Source organism: Colius striatus, chromosome 6, assembly GCF_028858725.1.
Source record: "Colius striatus isolate bColStr4 chromosome 6, bColStr4.1.hap1, whole genome shotgun sequence".
Lineage (NCBI taxonomy): Eukaryota > Metazoa > Chordata > Aves > Coliiformes > Coliidae > Colius > Colius striatus.
Genome location: NC_084764.1, coordinates 46,897,135 through 46,916,871, shown reverse-complemented (window position 1 = coordinate 46,916,871; position 19,737 = coordinate 46,897,135). Strand labels below are relative to the sequence as shown.

Genomic DNA, 19,737 nt, shown 5'->3' with positions numbered 1-19,737 from the left:
TTACTAAGAAAAATCTCTATATGTCCTTGCTGCCTTTCCAGCTTTCCATCTTTCGAAGGTTTTGATAATGAAAGATTATAGTTCCCAATAAACTGGGATCTTGAGAACTAATATTCATTAATTCTATCCAGCTATAGAACTATGTTTCCACCCAACTACCTGTTAGGTCAATTAATTGTTCACAACTTCAGGTACAAAGGTTGTTCAGGATTTCCCTGGAAAGGTGCACATCTCTGTGCTCATGCTTCTTCCTCCCATGCACTTTTACCATTCCCAGATGAGAGAATAGATTTAATACTCCCAACAGAAGCTCTGGCAATCGAGAGATGTGACAAACAACATTTGTAGAAAAAGGTTACGTATCTTATTTGACCAATTGCACACAGAAATGACAAACTCTCATGCATCCGAATTCCTCTTTTGATTTTCTCTGTTATAAGAGAAAACTTTCTTGCACCTTGTTCGGAGCATTCTCAAAAGTAGCTTCTCCCTTTTTTATATGACAGATAAAGTTGTCACACAACAATTGCATTTTGAGCTTAATACATACCACAGCACAAAGATATCACAGAATAACAGAATGGTGGGGATTGGAAGGGGCCTCTAGAAATCACCTAGTCCGACCCCCTGCTAAAGCAGGGCCACCTAGATCAGGTTCTAGCGCTGAAGGGGAGGAATACCTTCAGCTGGATATCACAGAACGGTAGGGGGTGGAAGGGGGCTCTAGAGATCATTCGGTAACGGATGTATTTTCATTTGGGGTTTTTTTTCTCTCTGGAATAGGTGTGTTTGTTTTTTGGTGCCTGGGGGGTACATGCTGGTTGTCTGTGCTGGGTACTATGCCACGGTGCCCTGACTAAGAATTAGAGGCAATGTAGCATCCATGTTGAATAGGCACGCAGTGACTGCTGACTACAGGGAGGGAGCTTTTAATCCCAGAGTGAATGCTTCAATAACAGCCTATACAAGCAGGAAAGAGAGGTGGCATGTGCACTTTGATCTAGTTCATCTCCCTCTGCGTGCAGGGTTGAGCGAACGGGACCGATGATTTCATGCCTGAGCCAGGCAGACCTGTCCCTTTGTTTAGAAACTTGTCTCAGGTGCAAACAACGTAAGTCCAAGTAAAGAGCAAACACTTAGGAAACATTTTCTACTTTAAAGAACTAATAAAAAGTGTAAAACACCTGATCAGGCAATCTAATTTTTTTAAAAGTATTTGTACCCTCTTGAGTTGTCTGAACTAGAAACGCAGGCAAAGCAGTCTCTATTTTCGGGCTCTGCAGATAAATTATGTATTAAAAATATGCTGTTGCTTTAATGATCATTCTCAAAAGACTCTTTGAAAATGAAGGAAAAGCAAAGTTTACATTGGTCAAGGAGATGGGACACAAATCTAAGAAATATTCAAGAATAAGTGATACAAAATTCATGAAACTGGAAGATTTACTGCTTTGCCCATCAACTTTGGCCCAGCTCAGCTACTTTCATCGGGAGAGATGGGATGCTTTGTACTTATAGCCTTTCTAACAGTCAATGTAGTGTTGACTGTATTGCAGCCAATGTAGCCAGTGTGGTGATGAGATACTGTAGTTTTCACAAGCTTTCATTAGGTTTGCTGTGCAATGCCACATTCTCATATTAGTCATCCTCCCTGCTTTGTATCTTAGAAGATGCATTTCAAACTGTTTTTAAAGTACATTATTATTCAGCTGTTCACCAAAATAGACCAATATACATTATAATATGTTTAAGAGTCTTACAATTCAACAATTTAGAACTTACATTCCATCTGAGATAGCTACAAAATTGTTTCAAATGGCTGTGCTTACTTTTTGGAGCAAGTATTTCTAAATGAAAAGGTTGATGGCTGCAATTTGATTATTAGCAAGTAAAAGAACACGGATAGAGATATTACAGTCAGTATGTTGATATTCCATGGAGAATGAAAAATGTTTAGTGGACAGTTTAGAACATTGTCAGTATATGGTGTCATAAAAACTGCTGAACTCGCTTCTTTATTTATATCATTGAGGTAGGTTTAGTACCATCTAAATATCTTCAAAGCTATGTCTTTACTGAAAAAGTCAGCTGTTTCAACAATAGACGGTGAACACTTTCCTCCTAGCGTATTTCAACTTGAGCTATAGGCAACTGGGGAGGGACAAAGCTCGGCATCTCCTGTCAAAAAGCAGCCAGCCTGCAGGGGATGCAGAACTCCTCACCTCCACCACGAGATACACAAGGTCACCTTCCCGTGTATGAATGGAGCCAGGTTCAAATGTGTGAAGGGAAAGATGCAGGTGGGGAAGAAGGAGGAAGGAAAAGGAAGAAATTTCACCTATTCCTCAAGAAACAAACCAGAAATCAGAGAGCCAATGAGATTCTATCAGTCTTCTCACAGTGCCCTGCTAAGTTCACTGTGGCAGAGGACAAAGCTGATTAATCATGTTTTCTAAGTTGCTACTACTCCATTAATTAATTTAATGCTTTCAACAGATGTCTGCATGAAAATACAGCAACTCAACTAGAGAAAAAACAGATCTTATAAACAGAGGTCTTAGGAGCCGAGATAATGCTGAAGTAAAACAGTAGTTCTCTGAATAACAGGGCCAGTGCCGGCGATACGGAAAATAAGCAAATGAGCCACCGAGGACAGAATGAAGATGGAGAAAAGGAGCACAAAGTGTCTCCTTGAATTGAGGGTGGAAAAGTGCAGTGTGTATGAAGCTACATGAGTGTTTCTGTGACTTCTTAAGTCTTGCATAGCTCTCCAGTGAAAAATGTGTTTGCAGTTTTCCTCACCTGCTGTTGAAAAGGAAGAACTGAATTATTGATTTGCTATCAGATATGAGATTTTCTTAGTTATACAAATCCATTTAAATCAAGTTATTCTTGTGGAATACCTGTTTAGAAATATCCAAACAAATGGCTTTTATAGCAAAGGGCACTGGTCACAGAAAAGATGCACGAGTTAATGATACTGCACACTGAAAATGCAGAGCTGTCAGTGACACTACAGACATCCCCCATCCCCACCTGCCTTCTCACAGCGAGGAGGACACAATCCTGCCTCCCATCCACTCATCCTGAGCCCATGCTGCTGCCAGCACGTGTGACAACTGTTGCCAATTGTGACAGTTGTTTTTGTGAAAGGGGACATCTGTCTACATAAAATCAGGCTGGGGTCTGCAAACTCATTCACAGAGGTCATGAAATAGTCATCAGATGGTAAAAATTACCTTCTCACTTAAAAGACAAACTGCCATCCCAAAAGTGAGAGAGACTGTATCTGACTTAATACTCACCTGATCGAGGCTGAAGTTTGTATTAAATGTGTTTATGGGCATCCTTGTAATTGCTGTCAGATGGGTCTCTATCTAAAGACCCTTCCATCTCTACAGGCATCTCATACGTTTTGAAGTGTGTTAACATAACAAACCCACTCTCCATCATACCCCACAAAGCAGGAACGTGACATTTCTGAGAAAGATACAAATTTCTACCGTGGATGTCTCATCATGAGCTGTTTGCAAACACTCATCAAACGTCCCACTAGCTTTGTGGCCTTCCATAAATGGGACTGTGTCCGAGGAGTTTCAATGGGAGGCCAGCTCTCTCCTTGGCACCCCGTTTCTCCCCGGATTGTTTCTCATTTGCTGTAAGCCTAAAAGCCAAGATGTACCCCATACAGTTGATTCCAGTTAAACAAATGAAAGCTATATATTTTAAACAGAAGTGAAAGTGACAACACTTGAGTATTTAAAGCACAAGAAGAATATATAGTATAGTATTCAGTGAAGGGGCAGGCAGTTGTATTAACTCTTGACATTCTACCTGATGCAACATATCTGCAGGGTAAATGCATCAGAGGTTCCATGTTTCTTTAATTTTTGCGCAGAGCATCAATTTTTTTTGTCAGATCCCATTTTGTAACTCAGCATCAATCTTGCCACATCCATGTTCTAGAGGGACTGCAGGGATTCTGCTGTAATTATGTCAAAAAATGAAATATTTAAAAACGTGATTGACAGCTTGATTACAATAATGCACGTGACTAAATTCAGGGTGTGCGGTGTAACGAAGGCGGGGATGTCACTGCTAATTACCTGTATTTTTGTTAAATTTTGTTGAGCATGTCTTTCTCTTAGGTTGGAGTATATTGAATCCGATGAGACACCTAGTGGTAGCATTTCTTTAGCTTCTTAATGCCATTTAGGACTTGGAGAGAGCCAGTTCTTATGCATGTTACACATTTTGCTACATGCCATGTGAAATTAATGCACATTAATATGGCCACGAACACCAAACCTATGGGAAGGATCTCATGCTATGCCCAAGTACAGGACAGCAGTAAGTATTTTTTCTTCTCCAGACAGCTACTTCTGGATAACAAATCTTTGCAGAGGACAGAAAAGTGTGGATTATGCCATGTAATGGTTTATTTTTAGTTTTGCTTGTATGGTATCTTCTCCCAAGAAAACAGTCATTGACTTTTGCCCCTTCTACCTCCTCAAAGAAAGTTTGTATGAGACGATTAATCCACCAAATACCTGTTTGTATTAACATGGATTAACTTTTGATGTGAAAAAGGATGCAATGTATGCTGCTGCTAATTAGGGTTCTGTTGTCTCTGAAGAATAAGCTCCTGGGATAAAAACCTGCTGTGTCCAATCTCATGAAAGATCTGAAGTATTTTAGGGTGTTGTTTGGAAATGAAAATGTTACCTGCGTGACAAATTTTTAGTGCTCACTCTGTGCAGATCTGCTCTTCCTGCAAGCCTTCGCCAAATTGCTGGATAAAAGCAGAGATGGCAATTTCCTGGATTCAAATAATTCAAGGTGCTTTGCCACACGATATAACAGACTCAAAACAAAAGTGTGTTCATGCACTGATCCGCCGACATCTGCTGACCTTGCCTTGACACTCTGCTTGCCCATCTCTTCCACAGGTTTTACTGTCCTCTCAAATGTCTCCCTTACAACTGGAACATCCATTCCAGGCCAATACTCTTCCTCTGACCCAGATTTTATTCCCTTTTAAAGGCTTGTAGCTGCTGACTTGTCAGAAACCAGGTTACTTACATTCGTTCTATTTTTGAGACTGAGGGGACAAGGTAGAACAACTAACAGAAAGCTTTGGAATTTATTTGGTATTTACTGACTGTAACGTTTTCCTCTGTATCTGGGTAACACTCAGTAAAATTTGCCTGCTAGCAAGAGACAGATGGTAAAAATACATAAATGAAATGCATTATAATATAATAAAGTGAAATACAAAGACATAAAGCTGACATCCTCGTTAAATTTCTGTGAAAGGAAACCCCAAAGAGGAGGCTAGAGAAAGTAACAAACACATGGTTACTCTTTGTTTTTCCTGCCTCATAAATACAGCTTCAAAAAGTGAGAGGAAAGATGTTTTTGGTGGGTTTTTTTGCTATTTACAAGCAGCGAGAGTTAATGCTGCACTGTTTAAAAATCTACTGTGTAAAACCTACCTCAGCCTGGTGACTCTGGAAGCAATGGTGACGTGTTTTAGCAGCAGGAAACAGGGAATTTTAGGCAGGGAGTAACTAGACAAGGTCTTGCAAAGCATGGAGCTCTGCCTGTTTGTAACAAGAGGGGCTTTAAGAACACAGAACCTCATTCTTCCTTGTATTTTGACAAAGCCTTTGAGAAATCACTATCTGTTCAGTATTGCTATTGCTAAGGGTAAAGCCACCTCATTCAAGAGATCTGTATCCTCTGAGCTACAAAGGATAGTGCGTAAGTTTATAGGTTCCTGGGTTTTTTTAGAATTTCGATAGCACATAGTGAGAACACTACTACTATTTAGCAGAGAAGTGTTTGGAGGTATGCTAATGACCACAAGACAATTTCAAACCTCCATAATGTGCTTTAATCACCAGCTGGAGATCAAAAGCCACCATGTGATTTTATACAGCATGGGCAGCTTCCAGAACTGCCTTACGTGGAAAGAGATCAATGGTAAAATTGGTAGATACAGCAAAGCTTTTGCAATAAAAGCGTTTTATGTATCTTGTTTAAAGCATTTAAGTGCCTTTTAGATCAGTGACTGAACCATAGACATTATAAAGTGGAACCTTTTAATACCAAAATAAATGTGCAGAGTAAAATTCCATTATGGGAAAAGGCATTGTCCTGCCACGGGACAGATGATCACTCTTCCACGTGTAATGGTATACATGGAAACTTTGATGATAAACAGAAGTTCTTTGCATTGTTGCAGTTAGACTCTGTGTTACAGACTGTTGGGTTTTGTGCCTGTGAATATATCTTCAGCATGGGATATAAAGCAGCCCCCAGATAACATGTATGCACACCTATAAATATTGCTTCTAACTAAGATGGGTGCAGACACTTCACATCCAAGACAGTCCAGTCATTTATTTTTAAGTAGAAGGAACTGCCCATGCATATGGGTTTGAACCTTGACCAAAGAAAACGTACAAACCCTATAAAAACTCATAAAAGTCCTTTAATTTGGATTAATTTGATGCACTTCAAACAAATTCCAGTCTTAGAAGATTCGAGTTATTTAAAATGATTCCCTTTAACAGCTTCAAATCACGTGTCTGTCAGCATCACAGAACTTCCAGAAAAAGTGAAATTTCCCGTGGATCTGACTCTGTAGCTTTTCTTCCACAGCATTTTCATCAATCCTTCTAATACTGCGTCCTCTTTCTGTTAAACTGTGTACTCTGTAGAGTTTGGACCTCTTCTTCCCCACATTCTGCTCCTTCATGTAATGACAAGAATGAATGCAGAGGATATTTTCAAAGAGCTGCAAGGTTTACAAAGACCTTTCCTGCCTCAGTGTCTTAATTTTGAATGTAATGTTTTGAAGAGTACAGTTAATAATGGTTCTGTAATTTGAGTCAGGAAATGCAGGCCTTGCTTTGACATTTATTCCAAATTTCCTTTATCAGGTCAAGCTAAACAAACTTCACTCAGCATCTCTGTGTCTGACTCTTCATTTGTAGAAAGGGGTAAAGATCTATTTGCTGAGTTGATTTTTTTATTATGTTCTCTGATGAAACAATACTGCACCTTCCTTTGGTGAGCAGAACTTGGGTGACAGCCTTATCGTGTGTATTTCCCTAGAGATGTGTAATAACTTCATTGAGCAAAAAAGTTGTCTCATCAGATGAATATTCAGAACAACAGTTGATTCTCTCTGGTTTCTTATTCATTGTATGCTGAAGGAATTAATAAAGAAAAAATCAGTTTCCTGTCTAACTAAACACAAAAATTACTCTAACTTGTAAAGGCACCTGGAAAGACCTTGAACGTGTCAGAGCCCATTTAACAGCACTCGGGCACAATCGGGTGCTGTACTGTTCCCCTAAAATACACACAGACTCTGAGGTTACCAGGCAGATCATCTTAAATACTCTTAGAATGTATATTAATGGACGAACAAAGACAGCTCTGGAGCACCATAATGCTATTCTTAGAAAACAGTGATTACCCTTTTAAAGTTTAATAAAAGTACATTAGAGGAAGAAACCCACACCCTTTATTTAAACTCCTCTTTCCACTGAGGAAAACAGTGTGAAATGTGAATGAGAGGAAAAAAGAAGAGAGCGAGTTAGTAGTAACCACTTTTTTGCCTCGTGTCAGTGTACTCACACTGCAGGATAACATATAGCTCTGACGGGAAGCACGAGTCTTTGTACAGCACAGCAGGTACACTGCGGGCGGATGCTAACAGAAGGCTACCGAGCCAAGAACTGCTTCTTGGAATGTGTTCATGCCACTGTTCCCTCTCACACTGTTTATGATCTCTGACCACCAGGTTTTTAGCAAAGCTATTTTGGTCTAGCACTTCAAGAGGACTGTCATTTGATGTAAATACCATAGTGTTTTTTAGGAAGAGTAATCTCTGGTCTCTACTTCTGCCTGTGGTCCTCAAAGCGCCGTTCTGGCGGCCGTGTGCAGCGTGTAGCTGCCCTTACATCAAGCACTTCTGGTGCCACAGCCTCCTGCTTAATTTTGGAATTGCTTGTGGAAGTATTTCAATCAATTATTTTTCCTTTTTTAAAGCAGAGTGTGTAGTATGGCAAGGTGATTGTGGAATGCAAAAGGACTCTTCTCATTTTGCAAAGCAGAAAAATAAAACCCACTGCAGGGAAGAAATCCATGCTGGAGTATGGAGCCATTCAATTCTAAGATGTCTGGGAGAGTGGAAATGTATGAACATCATGTAAAAATGCCACTGCATTATTGAAATCCAAACTCTTGGAGTCCAAAGGTCATTTAATCTTTTTTTTTTTTTTTTTTTAAAGAAAGACCACCACCTTGTCAGGTTTTATGGCTGTAATTTTCAAGAGCAAAGCTTACAGTAAATGTTTTATTACTTTTACATTTCTAGACTGCTGCTTGCTTACTTGCATCTGTATGTGGAAGAGTATGTGTGCATCTTTTACTCCAATATTACCTTTGGATACCTCACACAGCAGCCTGAAAAACACTATCACAGTATCACACTATGCTAAAGCAGAAAAGAGCCTAACTGAAGCATAACACACTATCCCACTACCTGCAGACATTTGGCAGCCTCTTCTTTGGCATTTTCACTGGAACCCTCACGTTCATGCATTCCTGTGCTGCATTCTATCCAGCCTTGTAAAGAAGCCCTGAACCTGCCTAGGAGATTTGGGCTATATTTCTGACCTTGCCTAGTAACCTCCTTAGGCACATATTTTAACCTGAAGCACATATTGTAATCAATCTACGCCTGAGTTTTCTTACTGTAGAATGAAAGTTCAAGGCTAAATAATTTGGAACATATCACTTTTTCTTTTTTTTTTTTTTTTTTTTGTGAAGGAGGATTCAAATGTTCTTTGTGCTATTTTGAGTTTCTCCACGAATATTCTTAATATCCTCTGAGTAATGAGGGTGTAACTGCCATGTCTTCTGGGACTGATGAGTACATGTATCTCTCCTGAAAGAACAATCACTTGTGAAATGGCCATTCTCCACTTATTCTGGAGAGTCAAATCTTCTAAAAACTGTCAAGGTTAAACTAGGTTATTTTTTGAGATGCTGGTTTAGAAGCATTCCTGCTGTAGTTTGGTTTCTATCTCTTCAGACCTTCTTGTCAAGCCACATTCAAAACTTCACACTTGCTATCCCCACTGCTAAACTGAAAGCATGTAACAACTTATATACTACAGCATATATTGCATAATTAATACCGTTTAAAAGGAGCACTTGAACTCTTCTTAACACCTGTATCTGTAGTGCACACAAAGATTGGATTGCCCATTTCATTTAAGGTTAGAGAACTTGTAAGAAAAAGATATAAAGTCATTTCTCTGGAGACGAATCAGACATGACTATCAACTCTAAAATAATTCTTCAAGCATATCTGAAAGCAGTAGTTAGCACATTCCAGGGACTCTCTTACAGTGAAGGATGATAATGAGAAACCCATCCTAAGCTTTTCAATTCTTTGGTTAATACTTGCTTTTCTGAGATCTAATCAGACGATTGACAGTGTATAGGGAATACCTGAGAAAAGTTGTGGCCACTTTGGATTTGGTTAATGTGAAGAATCTCCAGCTGTAGGAGTATTAAAACAAATGCATCCAGACAGGCTAAACAAAACCCCAGCCCTATAGTATATGGAAACACAATATATGAAAATCTCTGCTCTGATATTTTACAGGCAGAATCTTACGTTTTTGTTAAAAAGCAGGATGGGTATATTGAAACTGTACCCGTTTCTTAAATCAGAACTGATTACTGTGACTCAGCAGAGAAAACTCAGAGGCAGAATGAGGTCCAGGCTCCTCTCTTATGCAAAAAGCGTATTTATTTTGCCCAGCTTTTACACGAGATAGCAGCATTTACTTGAGATCCCTATGGCCTCACTGTTTAGACTGTTTTCAGAGTGACAGCCTGAAGATCAGTTTTTCACTAAAGAAATTAGTTGTATATCTATTCAAATTTTCATTATATTTTCTGCAGCAGCATCCTAAAATATGCACATGATCCCAGACATCTTAAAGACAATGGTACTTGAAGTGAAATCATGTGTGGTAGTGTGCTCCACTTCCTTCAATCTTTTAGTCTTTCTAATGACCAGTAACACTGTAAAATAGCGTGCTGGTTTTGCCTGGGATACAGAAGGAATGGGGGATGTTCAGAGTGATGGCGTTTGTCTTCCCAAGTAACTGTTACATATGATGGAGCCTGGCTGTCCTGGAGATGGCTGAACACCTACCCGCCCATGGGAAGTGGACACCTGCCTGCTGATAGGAAGTAGTGAATAGATGCTTTGTTTTGCTCTGCTTGCGTGCATAGGTTCTGCTTTACCTATTAAGATGTCTTTATCTCAACCCATGAGGTTTTTTTTCACTCTTGCAATTCTCTCCCAATCCCACCGAGAGGGAATGAGAGAGCAGCTGTGTGGGGGTTAGTTGCCATCCAGGGTTACACCATGACAGCCATTCAGAACTCTTCTGATTCTTGAACATGTGTCGGAATATCTAGGATTTATAGTATACATATCTACTATTCCTAACATAGCCCAACTTTGCAAGGAAATCTATATAATACTGTCAGGATGAACATACTATGGAATGGCAGCTCTTTGTTGTAAGCCGTTTAGTACCTGTAAAATTGCAGCATGTATAGATGTTGGCCATGAAAACGTAATGCCTTTTTTTTTTTCAAGGTTTAACCACTCCCCAGCAAATTAACAACACAAAGCCATTTTCCTTTTATTTTCCTGGCTCGCCCCTTAAATCCCCTGTTTTGGCATGTATTTAATCTTCCATGCCTGTCTCCCACTTCACAGCTCAGCAGAAGCAAGTGTGCATGCACTTGTATCTGATGACAAAGGAAGGAGATGTAGTGATGCCAGATGACAAATGGATCAGACCTGCTAGGTGAACCCATGCTGTATGATTTTACTTGCCGCTGCAGAAAAAGAGACTGGGTTGAAAAGAGAAGAAGGAGGAAGAAAGAGGTTCAGATTCTATGCTGACCTCTTGAAGTCATGGGTTTTTGATAAAACTTCGCAGTTAACTTTTGCCAAATGTTCTTGTGCACTCCAAACAACTGAAGTATCACAGAACTTGTAAAAACATAAAAAATCAGGACTAAATAAACACAGCCTTTGTCAAAGCAGAGGTAAAAATCTTCTTCAGAGCAAGGAGAAGGTCTGTCAGACAACTGTGTAAGACTGCAGTAAAGTCAGAAAGCATCTGACAGGTAAGCAGGAAAGCAGATAAAATGATAGGATCACAGAATGGTTGGGTTGGAAGGGACCTTTAGAGATCATCCAGTCCAACTCCCCTGCAGAAGCAGGGTCCTAGATCAGGTCACACAGGATGGGTTTTGAAGCCCTCCAGAGCAGGAGCCTCCACAGCCTCCCTGGGCAGCCTGGCCCAGGGCTCCCTCGCCTCACACTGAAAGTTTCTCCTTCTGTTTAAATGGAACTTTTTGTGTTTCAGATTCTTTCCATCACCCCTTGTCCTGTCACAGCAGAGAAAAGTGGTGCCCTAAGCGCCTGGCACCCACCATTGAGACAGCTTTAACAGTGAGATGTCTCCCCAGTGTCGCCCAGGATAAGCAGCGCCAAGGCCCGCAGCCGTTCCTCACGGAACCATGAGGTGTGTGACGCCATGCTCAGGTGCAGGCTCTGGTGCTGAGGCGGCAGGAGGCCTCAGGTGTGTCCCGGCCGCCCCTCGGACGAGATGGAGAACTGCTGCATTTACTTTGCTCACTGGGAAGCTGTGTCTCGCCCGATCTCCTGGACAGTGGTTACAACCGCCCAGTTTCAGGCTGACGAAGGCCTTCGCGAACTCATTTTGGCTCAAACGGCCGAGGTCCCGCACGGATACGTTGGTGACCGCCCGGGCTCCCGCCCCATAACGGGGGCGCGGGGCCCGCTGGGAAGTGTAGTCCGCCAGCTCCGCCGGCTGAGGACGCGGACTACACTTCCCAGCGGGCCCCGCGCGCGCGGCGCAGCGGCGGGGGCGGGCAGGCGTGCGGCGGCCGGCCAATGGGCGCGGGCGATGGTGGGAGGTGACGGCAGGGCGGGCGGGCCGCCTGCGGGCTGCCGGCAGTGCGGGAATTTCGGACGGGGCGGCAGCAGCGGCGGCGGGGCCTGGGCACGGAGCTGCTGGAACCCGACGGCTGTGCCGGCGCCTCGTTTTATATCTTAAGAGGCGAGTTTTGTTTCGCCTCCCCTTCGGCCTGCCCGGCGTCCCCGGCCTTCCTGGTGGGTTCGTTTTCCCGCTTCTCCCGCTGAGAAGGCGGTCGGTGTCGCCGGGGCCCGCTCGGGTCCCGTTCCTCCCTCCATTCTCCTCCTGCGGGTACAGAAGGTACCTTTCCTGTTCCCCCCCACCCGCGTCCCAGCCCGCCATGCCGGAGGCATCTCCGTGGTCCGGCAGGGAGGGAGAGACTGGGGGCAGATGTGGAAGAGCTAGTGCACCTCCCCTACTGCCCCTTCACGGGCTGTTGGCCCGAAAGCTGCCTTCGGTGGCAGCGGCCTAAGTTGCTTTTCTTCGCGTGTCTTTTTAGCGCTAAGGCGAGGTGGGGGTGGTAGAGGAAAAGCTATATTTAGTGCCACTTAGAGGTCTGTCACCTTCAAGAACATCGTGGTGTGGCTAACAAACAAAATCCCGCCTTGGCTGAGAGACGTTGCTGAGGTTCGCTGTAAAGCGTTGGGTTTTTTTTTTTGAATACAAACGTAGAAACCACAAAAAAACCATCCGCAGTTTTAGGATCAGAACAGACTTGTGTAAGGGCTGAGCTGCTTTCTTTTTGTCAGCACTTATGGTTTCTGTTCACTCTTTCTTGTCATTTACCTTTCCTGTTTAAGACTTACTCAGTTGAAGGCAGGGTAACTGTTGCTCTCTTTGATTTTCACTTTGTGCTTAAGGCTTTTCACGGACTCAGCGATTCCATGGGCCCTTTCTATGACTAACAAAAAAAAATGTAATGGTTCCTGTAGCTATTGTTGTGTTAGAAGACTTGTGCCTTCCTCTGAAGGCACAACTGAATTTTTGGGGATAATCCCCAAGTGAGGTGGGATTCCTAATGAATTTTGGAGCTGCTGATTTTTACACAGTATGCAAAACTCTGAAAAAGCCTTTTAACTGAAGTGTCTCACATGCATAGGTACTTGCTCTTGGTTTGGTGGTGAGGTGATTTGTAACCTTACACTGTGTTCTTTATTGCAATAATTATGTGAGTGATGGTCAGGGTTTTCATGAGAAACACTAATACTGGTCTAAAGGAAAAACATCTTTTCTTGAAAAGGAAATTTAAAATTAGTTAAGAGCACAATAATTCTTCTTGTAAATGTCTGTTTCCAGTCTGATCAAGCTGTGTTCTGAAATTTCAGAAAGTCCTCTCAGTGGTTAGGAAATAAACAAAAGTAACAAAGTGCTGCATTTTCTCAGTTCCGTACTGTGTGGTGAGATGCTTCTCATTCAACGTGCAGTTATTCATTTTATCTAAAAAGGTATTTTCTTGTTGTTTAGAAAAAAGAACCTTAGTGCTTTTTCCTCCATAAGTACCATTATTGGTCAGATATCGAAATCGCCAGGAAATGAGATTGTAGTGGTACTCAAAAATATAACACAAGGATTGTCTAACTTCAGCAAGAAAGTCTTTGCTTGCTGTCTACCCCATTTGGTATTACAAGTCGCTCATACTTCAGGTACTTTGTTTCTTTCTGTCTCTTCCGTGAAGCAGTTCTACAGTATTCAGAAGGCTTAAAGGGTCATCTTCTTTGCCTCCCACTCCTTGAGCAAAAACTTAGTTTTGTTTTTTGTGTGTCTTCTTCATGTCCTTTTTTTCAGGCAGACTTGGGTGCCTTGCTATGGCAGTATTAATGATGCATAGATTTCAGGCCTGTTGGGACTACCTATTCATGAGGAGGGTCACTGGCCGACTGTATGCCTTCTCTGTGTTGAGAATGAGAATAGGCCACACAGAATTTTAAGGGTTGGGAGGGACCTCAAAAGATCTGAGATAAACAACCTCATGTCGATTTCCAGAGGAAAAAAAGAAGAGGATCAAGAAGAAACTAGTCTGACTTGACACACAGCAGAAATGCCTCCTTCAAAATAAAATGAATTTATATTAATTTGGAGTTTTACTGCGAGTAGATGCCAACACAAATTGAGAAGTAGCTATTCATATTTAGTCTAAGAGTTCAAGTATTACCAGGGCGGTAACTGTTGCAGACAACATTTGTAAAGTTAACACTGCTAATGGTACTATTGATAGAAAATTGTCTGCCTATCTCAAGTACAGTGTATCCAGTCGTTCTTCCAATATATTTTACTAGGGGAAAGGAGGATAAAAAGCCTTTGTTAGTACTAAGAGGCTTTTGGAGATAGTTTAGACAAATAGACTTCTGTTATTCATACTTGCTAGTAGTGAAATCTTTGATTTGAGCATGTTGTAGCCACATACAATGTTGCTGTTTACAACCATGCTCCTTGAAAATTGTTCTTGTCAGATACCTTAGCAAAGGAGGGTCAGGTCTGTTTGATACTTGAGTGGTAGTACAGTACTTGATGTCTGTGGCACACTGTTTCCAACGATTTCAGCATGGTTGCAGGCACTAATGAATTAAGCTTTACAATACCCGTGGGATAAAAAAAATATTTCCATTTACTAATGGGAAGAGGTAGTTGAGGTACAAGAAAGTTAAAGGTGATTAATTTTGTGTGTGTGTGAATTTTTAAAGGCAATTTTGGGGAGAAGTTGACTTTATTCCTGTTATGCAATGGACAGTAGGCAGTTCTACATCATGTTTGCTAGTTCCTAAGTTTCCTGACAAAACACTCATGTTTGCTGTATGGTGAGCTGAAAAGCACATAGAAGGATAGAATTTGCACTAAAATGTCATTATATTTTTCATTATTTTTGTCCATTTTTTTTTCCTCAGTCTTGTATTTTCATGTAGAAAATTTTTGCAGTCTCCCAGTGTTTTTAGTTTCCGTCAGTAGAAGTTCCTTGAATGGATTTATCCAAATAAATGTGAAAGCACGTGCAGCCACTGCTGAAATATTTCTGTGGATAACAGCTTTTTTGCAAAAAGTGAGTGCTTAGTATTGTGCATGCTGCCCATTGCAAGCGATCAGTGTTTGGCACCTATGGCCTACTGATAGTTTGACCAACTTGTAAGTAGGCATCGTGCCATCTTAACAGATGGATATGAATATAGACAGCCAAGAAACCATGTATGTGTATCTCGTGTATTTGTTAAGGGCAGGGTTCCCAGCTGGGGATGTTCAAACTTATGTCTATGTTGAATTTTTACTTTTATGGATAAAAGGAAGATGTCATTTTTTTTTTATAAACTAAATACCTTCAAGCATACAAAAAAGGGGAAAAAAATAGATGTGAATACTGGCTCCTTCTTTGGTACTCTTGAGGAGCTATTTTAAGTAAACTTAATCCCCTTTTAAGTGAGGTTACTATCAAGAGACTCATGGTGAATGTCAAAGATGTGCAGTGTATCGATAGTTTAATTTCACTGGCTTGCCAGCTTTATTGAAAGAGGCTACACATTTTTCTTTTACTAGCCAAAAATCTGTCCAGCATTGAAGCACCTGAGTGCATCTGTTCAAATCTCACTGGAATTATTTGTGGTAACTGAGAGGTCGAGGGATGCAGTCCTTCAACCCCTCTTCATGTTTGTTTTATTCTTAGCTTGATGATAGTATACTTTTTCTGTGAGTGTACTTTTTGTACCCTTTAAATGATCTTGTCCCACATCTGAGTCATTAGGGAACACTGCTGATTGTTGTGCTTTCTTTTTTTCTCTATCCAAGTCAGTCTTGGGACTTTAGACTTCTGGTTTATTAGAAAAAATTAGAAATGGAAGAGGAAAGCTGATGTTAAGTAACTATATTTGGCTTAGGGTTATCATGTGGAGTAGCAGGACTCATAGGAAAAAGATATTTTGCTACCTAGAAACTTCCCGAGTTGTGTATTAATATTTCTTCAGGCTTCTGCAAAATAAAACAATAACAACAAAATCTCACCAGTCTGAATGGTATCTTTTAGAAAATTAGTGGCTCTGTTTGTATGACTTCTGTCTTCTTAAGTTGGAGGGAAAGATCAGCTCTTTGTAAAGGCCTTTCACGTGGAGAGATTTAGTGCACTCTTTGCCGTGTTGTGGCTGCATGTTCAGGAAGTTCTTTGACTGAATCAAAATCTGTCTCTGCTGAAAACTCAAAACATTTACTTGCTCAAAATGAAGCCTAGTCCATATTTGGTGGGAGTGGGCTGCTATGTTGTTTCTAGAAATACTGCTTATCAGAGACCTGAGGGTGGGAGAAAGGTTATACTTTTACATTTGTGATCTCAGGTAGTTGTATACTAGTTTGCTGATGGTCTACTAAATGCTGTCTTGTGAAGAATAAGCAGACTTTTGAGGTCCCTTCCAACCCTTAAGATTCTGTGATTCTGTGATTTTTGTTGCTTGCAGTTATATAGAAGAAAAATACTGAACTGTTTGAATGGCTTATTTTATTTATGGCTAAGAGGAATTCCTCATTATTACTGAAGACCTGGACTGTATCACACTTCTTCAATGTGCAAGTTTCACTGCAGGAAAACTGATGAGCTTTATTTCATTAGTTGAATTTTTTCTAAGTATAGACCTCTGATTGGTTGTGATTGATTGATTATGGTGGATTCTGTGATTTTTCTAGCATGTATTATATAAGACCTTCCAATAAGTTTCTCTTGTGAAGATTTTTTGCTGTTAGTTTTTTCTGTGATGCCTGGAAAAATTAGCTGTTTTTCACGTAGAACTCACGCCAATGAAACTACTTATTGTATTTCCTTTGAAGTATCTTTGTAGCAACAAATTAGTACTTAAACAATCCACGTGTTTTCATGCTTCTGACAGATTTCTACATAAACCAAATCTGATCAGCATGTAACCTGTGCTTTTACAAAATTTTTCCTCCCTTCCCTTTTTTTCTCCAGATAAAATGCCATATAATAAGAAGACTGCTGGAAAAAAAGCCCCTGCAAAAAGGAAGCTCGCTGAAGTGTTTGCTCTGGGAGAGGTTCTATCAGATACATCAAGAAAAGAATGGAAATTGGGTGTCCCTATAGGTCAAGGAGGTTTTGGACGCCTATACCTTGGTAAGTATAGTTATCTTTGATAGCATTTTCAAGTAGAGAGTGAGATGTTTATCATTATTCAAAGCAATGAGAAGTTGATCCTAAGTTAGAAACACAGTGTCTTCAAGTGATCTTTTTTTATGAGAACTTTAACTCAGTTCATGGTTTTGGAAAAAAAAATTGACAGGAGTAGACAAGTGATCATTGTAGCAGTGTAGTTGTATGAGATTCCAGTCGTAGTTCTTTCACTTTTAAGCCAAAATCTTGATTACTTTTTACCGGTGAAAGGATAAGTTAGTATTTATTTAAATTTGGTTTTTGTTCTCACTGAAAGAGAGGATTTTTTGCATGGGCCAGCACAGGGTCGCTAGGATGATCAGGGGACTAGAAGACTGTGGGACCTGGGGCTGTTTAGCCTGGAGGAGACTGGAGAGAGATTTCATTAGTATTTACAAATATCTAAATGGTGAGTGTCAGGAGGTTAGGACAGCACTTTTCTCTGTTGTATCCAGTGACAAGACAAGGGGTGATGGAAAGAATCTGGAATACTAAAAGTTCCATTTAAATATAATGAGAAACTATTTCCATGTTGAGGTGAGGGAGCCCTGGCCCAGGCTGCTCAGGGAGAGTGTGGAGGCTCTTTCTCTGGAGGTCCTCAAAGCCCACCTGGACACGTTCCTATCGGACATGCTTTGGCAGGGGGATTGGACTGAATGATCTCTAAAGGTCCCTTCCAACCCCTACCATTCCATGATTTTATGATACCACTTGGCTGCCTTTAGGTCCAATTCGTATTGGAGTTCCAGCTTGTTCAGCATAGCAGCACTTGGCAGTGGTATCACTTCATTCAGGCCATGATAGATTTGCTGTCAGTCTCCACTAGACTTTTGCACTGGCCACGGGGGCTGTTAAAGGATAAACAAATCTTGCTGATCTTGTTTTGCCACGCTGTTTATTGAATTCAAGCAAAACTTCTTTTTAGCTATACATTTATGGTGTTCCTCATGTTGGTGAAAAAGTTGCACTGAATTCATACTGACCTGAAAAGAAAAATCCCTCCTGCTTTCAAAATGAACAGACTAGAGTATAAGTGGATTAAGCACTTGAAACAGGACCAGTGGGTGGCTTATAGAATCATAGAATTCTTTTGGTTGGAAAAGACCTTTCAGATCGAGTCTAACGGCTTCTTGCTAAAGAAGCTCTCTACTGCTCAGCCTTGCTGAATAAGCACTGAGTTCCAGCTCACTCAAACTGTGTTGTTCTTCGCGTGGAGTTCCTGCTTTGTTCAAGCCAAAGCTTGTGCTTTGCTTCCCCATTGTTTGCATGAAGCTGTACTCTGACTGTTCCTGTACTTTGTGGTTACTTTTGTCCTTCATACCTGTATCTCCTTCTGTCACAAATATCAACAGCTTAGTAGCAACAGAAAATCACTTTTGGATACAGGACATGGCAAAGTAGTAGAGAATGTTTTTCACCTTAATGTTACAACTGTGTATGTTCTTCACAGTCCTAAAAATGAAAGAAATGCTATTGACTAGGGAAAAGTTATTGAATAACAAAATAGAACTCCTTTATTTAGTAAACTACACGTCTTCCTTATAGAAGGGAGAATGCAAGACCATATCCATGTAATCCAGTCTTGCTGTATAGACTAATTCACTTACATCAGTCTACTGATACATGTTCTTCTCGGTACTGAATTGCATTGTTGCTTGTTGGTCCATGCTACATAACAAATAATTGTAAGTTTCATGAGAGTTTCTTCTCCTACAACTGACAGATGCTTCCTTTTTAACAGCTGATGTTAATTCTTCGAAGTCGGTGGGCAGCGATGCGCCTTACGTTGCCAAAGTGGTAAGAGAGCATGTGAATCTTTCCTTCACAACTTCAAAATGTCTTTTCCAGACTAGTGTAATTTAAAACAGCTCCTGACTGAAAATAATACAATTGCGTAGTGCTGTCTAAAATAAAAGTAAGTGTGGTGATACAGAGGAATGCTGCTGAGATTTGGGACTCCTTGTGTATGGAACATCTGTGGAGCTGAAAGAGGTTCATGAAATGGATCAGAGTCTATTTCGTTTGCTGCTTCCTACGAACAGCCCAAGTATCACAGAATTAATGAAATCTGTCCAGCTTTTGGAGAATTTCTGTGATTCAGCAGTGAGGATGTGTGAACTGTTGCTCACCACTGGATGTTGGTAAGCTGACAGATGGCTTGGGAGTAGAAACAGCAAAATTTTGATTCCCGAAGTCCCCACAGATATAAAGTCCTTTAAATGTTTTATCATAAAACACATATGTATTCTAATTTCTATTGAATGAAAACGGCATTGACACATTTTTTTTAGCCTAATGCTTAGAGAGCAGCAGCAGCATGGTGGGTAGCTCATTTTTAGCCCATTGTAGCAAATGATCAAATTATTTTTATTTGAAATTTTCTTACATCTTGAATCTTAAAATAGAAAGTGCTTATTTAACTTGATTTGACTGTAATGTTATTCTCCTAAGGTATTTTATTAAATTTTGCTAGATTGTTTTGTATGGATCCTGCTGTTATATATGATTCCCTGTTAAAGTCTTAGTTAAAAAAACTGGGAATATGGG

General features: G+C 40.6%; 1 protein-coding gene across 1 annotated transcript in view; it reads left to right on the top strand.

Annotated features, from left to right (window-relative positions):
* Window positions 1-12,087: 12,087 nt before the first annotated feature.
* VRK1 (VRK serine/threonine kinase 1) overlaps window positions 12,088-19,737 on the top strand; it is a 31,310-nt gene continuing 23,660 nt past the window's right edge. The window contains exons 1-3 of the mRNA XM_061998209.1: window positions 12,088-12,253; window positions 16,993-17,154; window positions 18,932-18,987. Coding sequence (XP_061854193.1) covers window positions 16,998-17,154; window positions 18,932-18,987 — 213 coding nt within the window. The 5' untranslated portion in view covers window positions 12,088-12,253; window positions 16,993-16,997. The remainder of the gene's footprint in view (window positions 12,254-16,992; window positions 17,155-18,931; window positions 18,988-19,737) is intronic.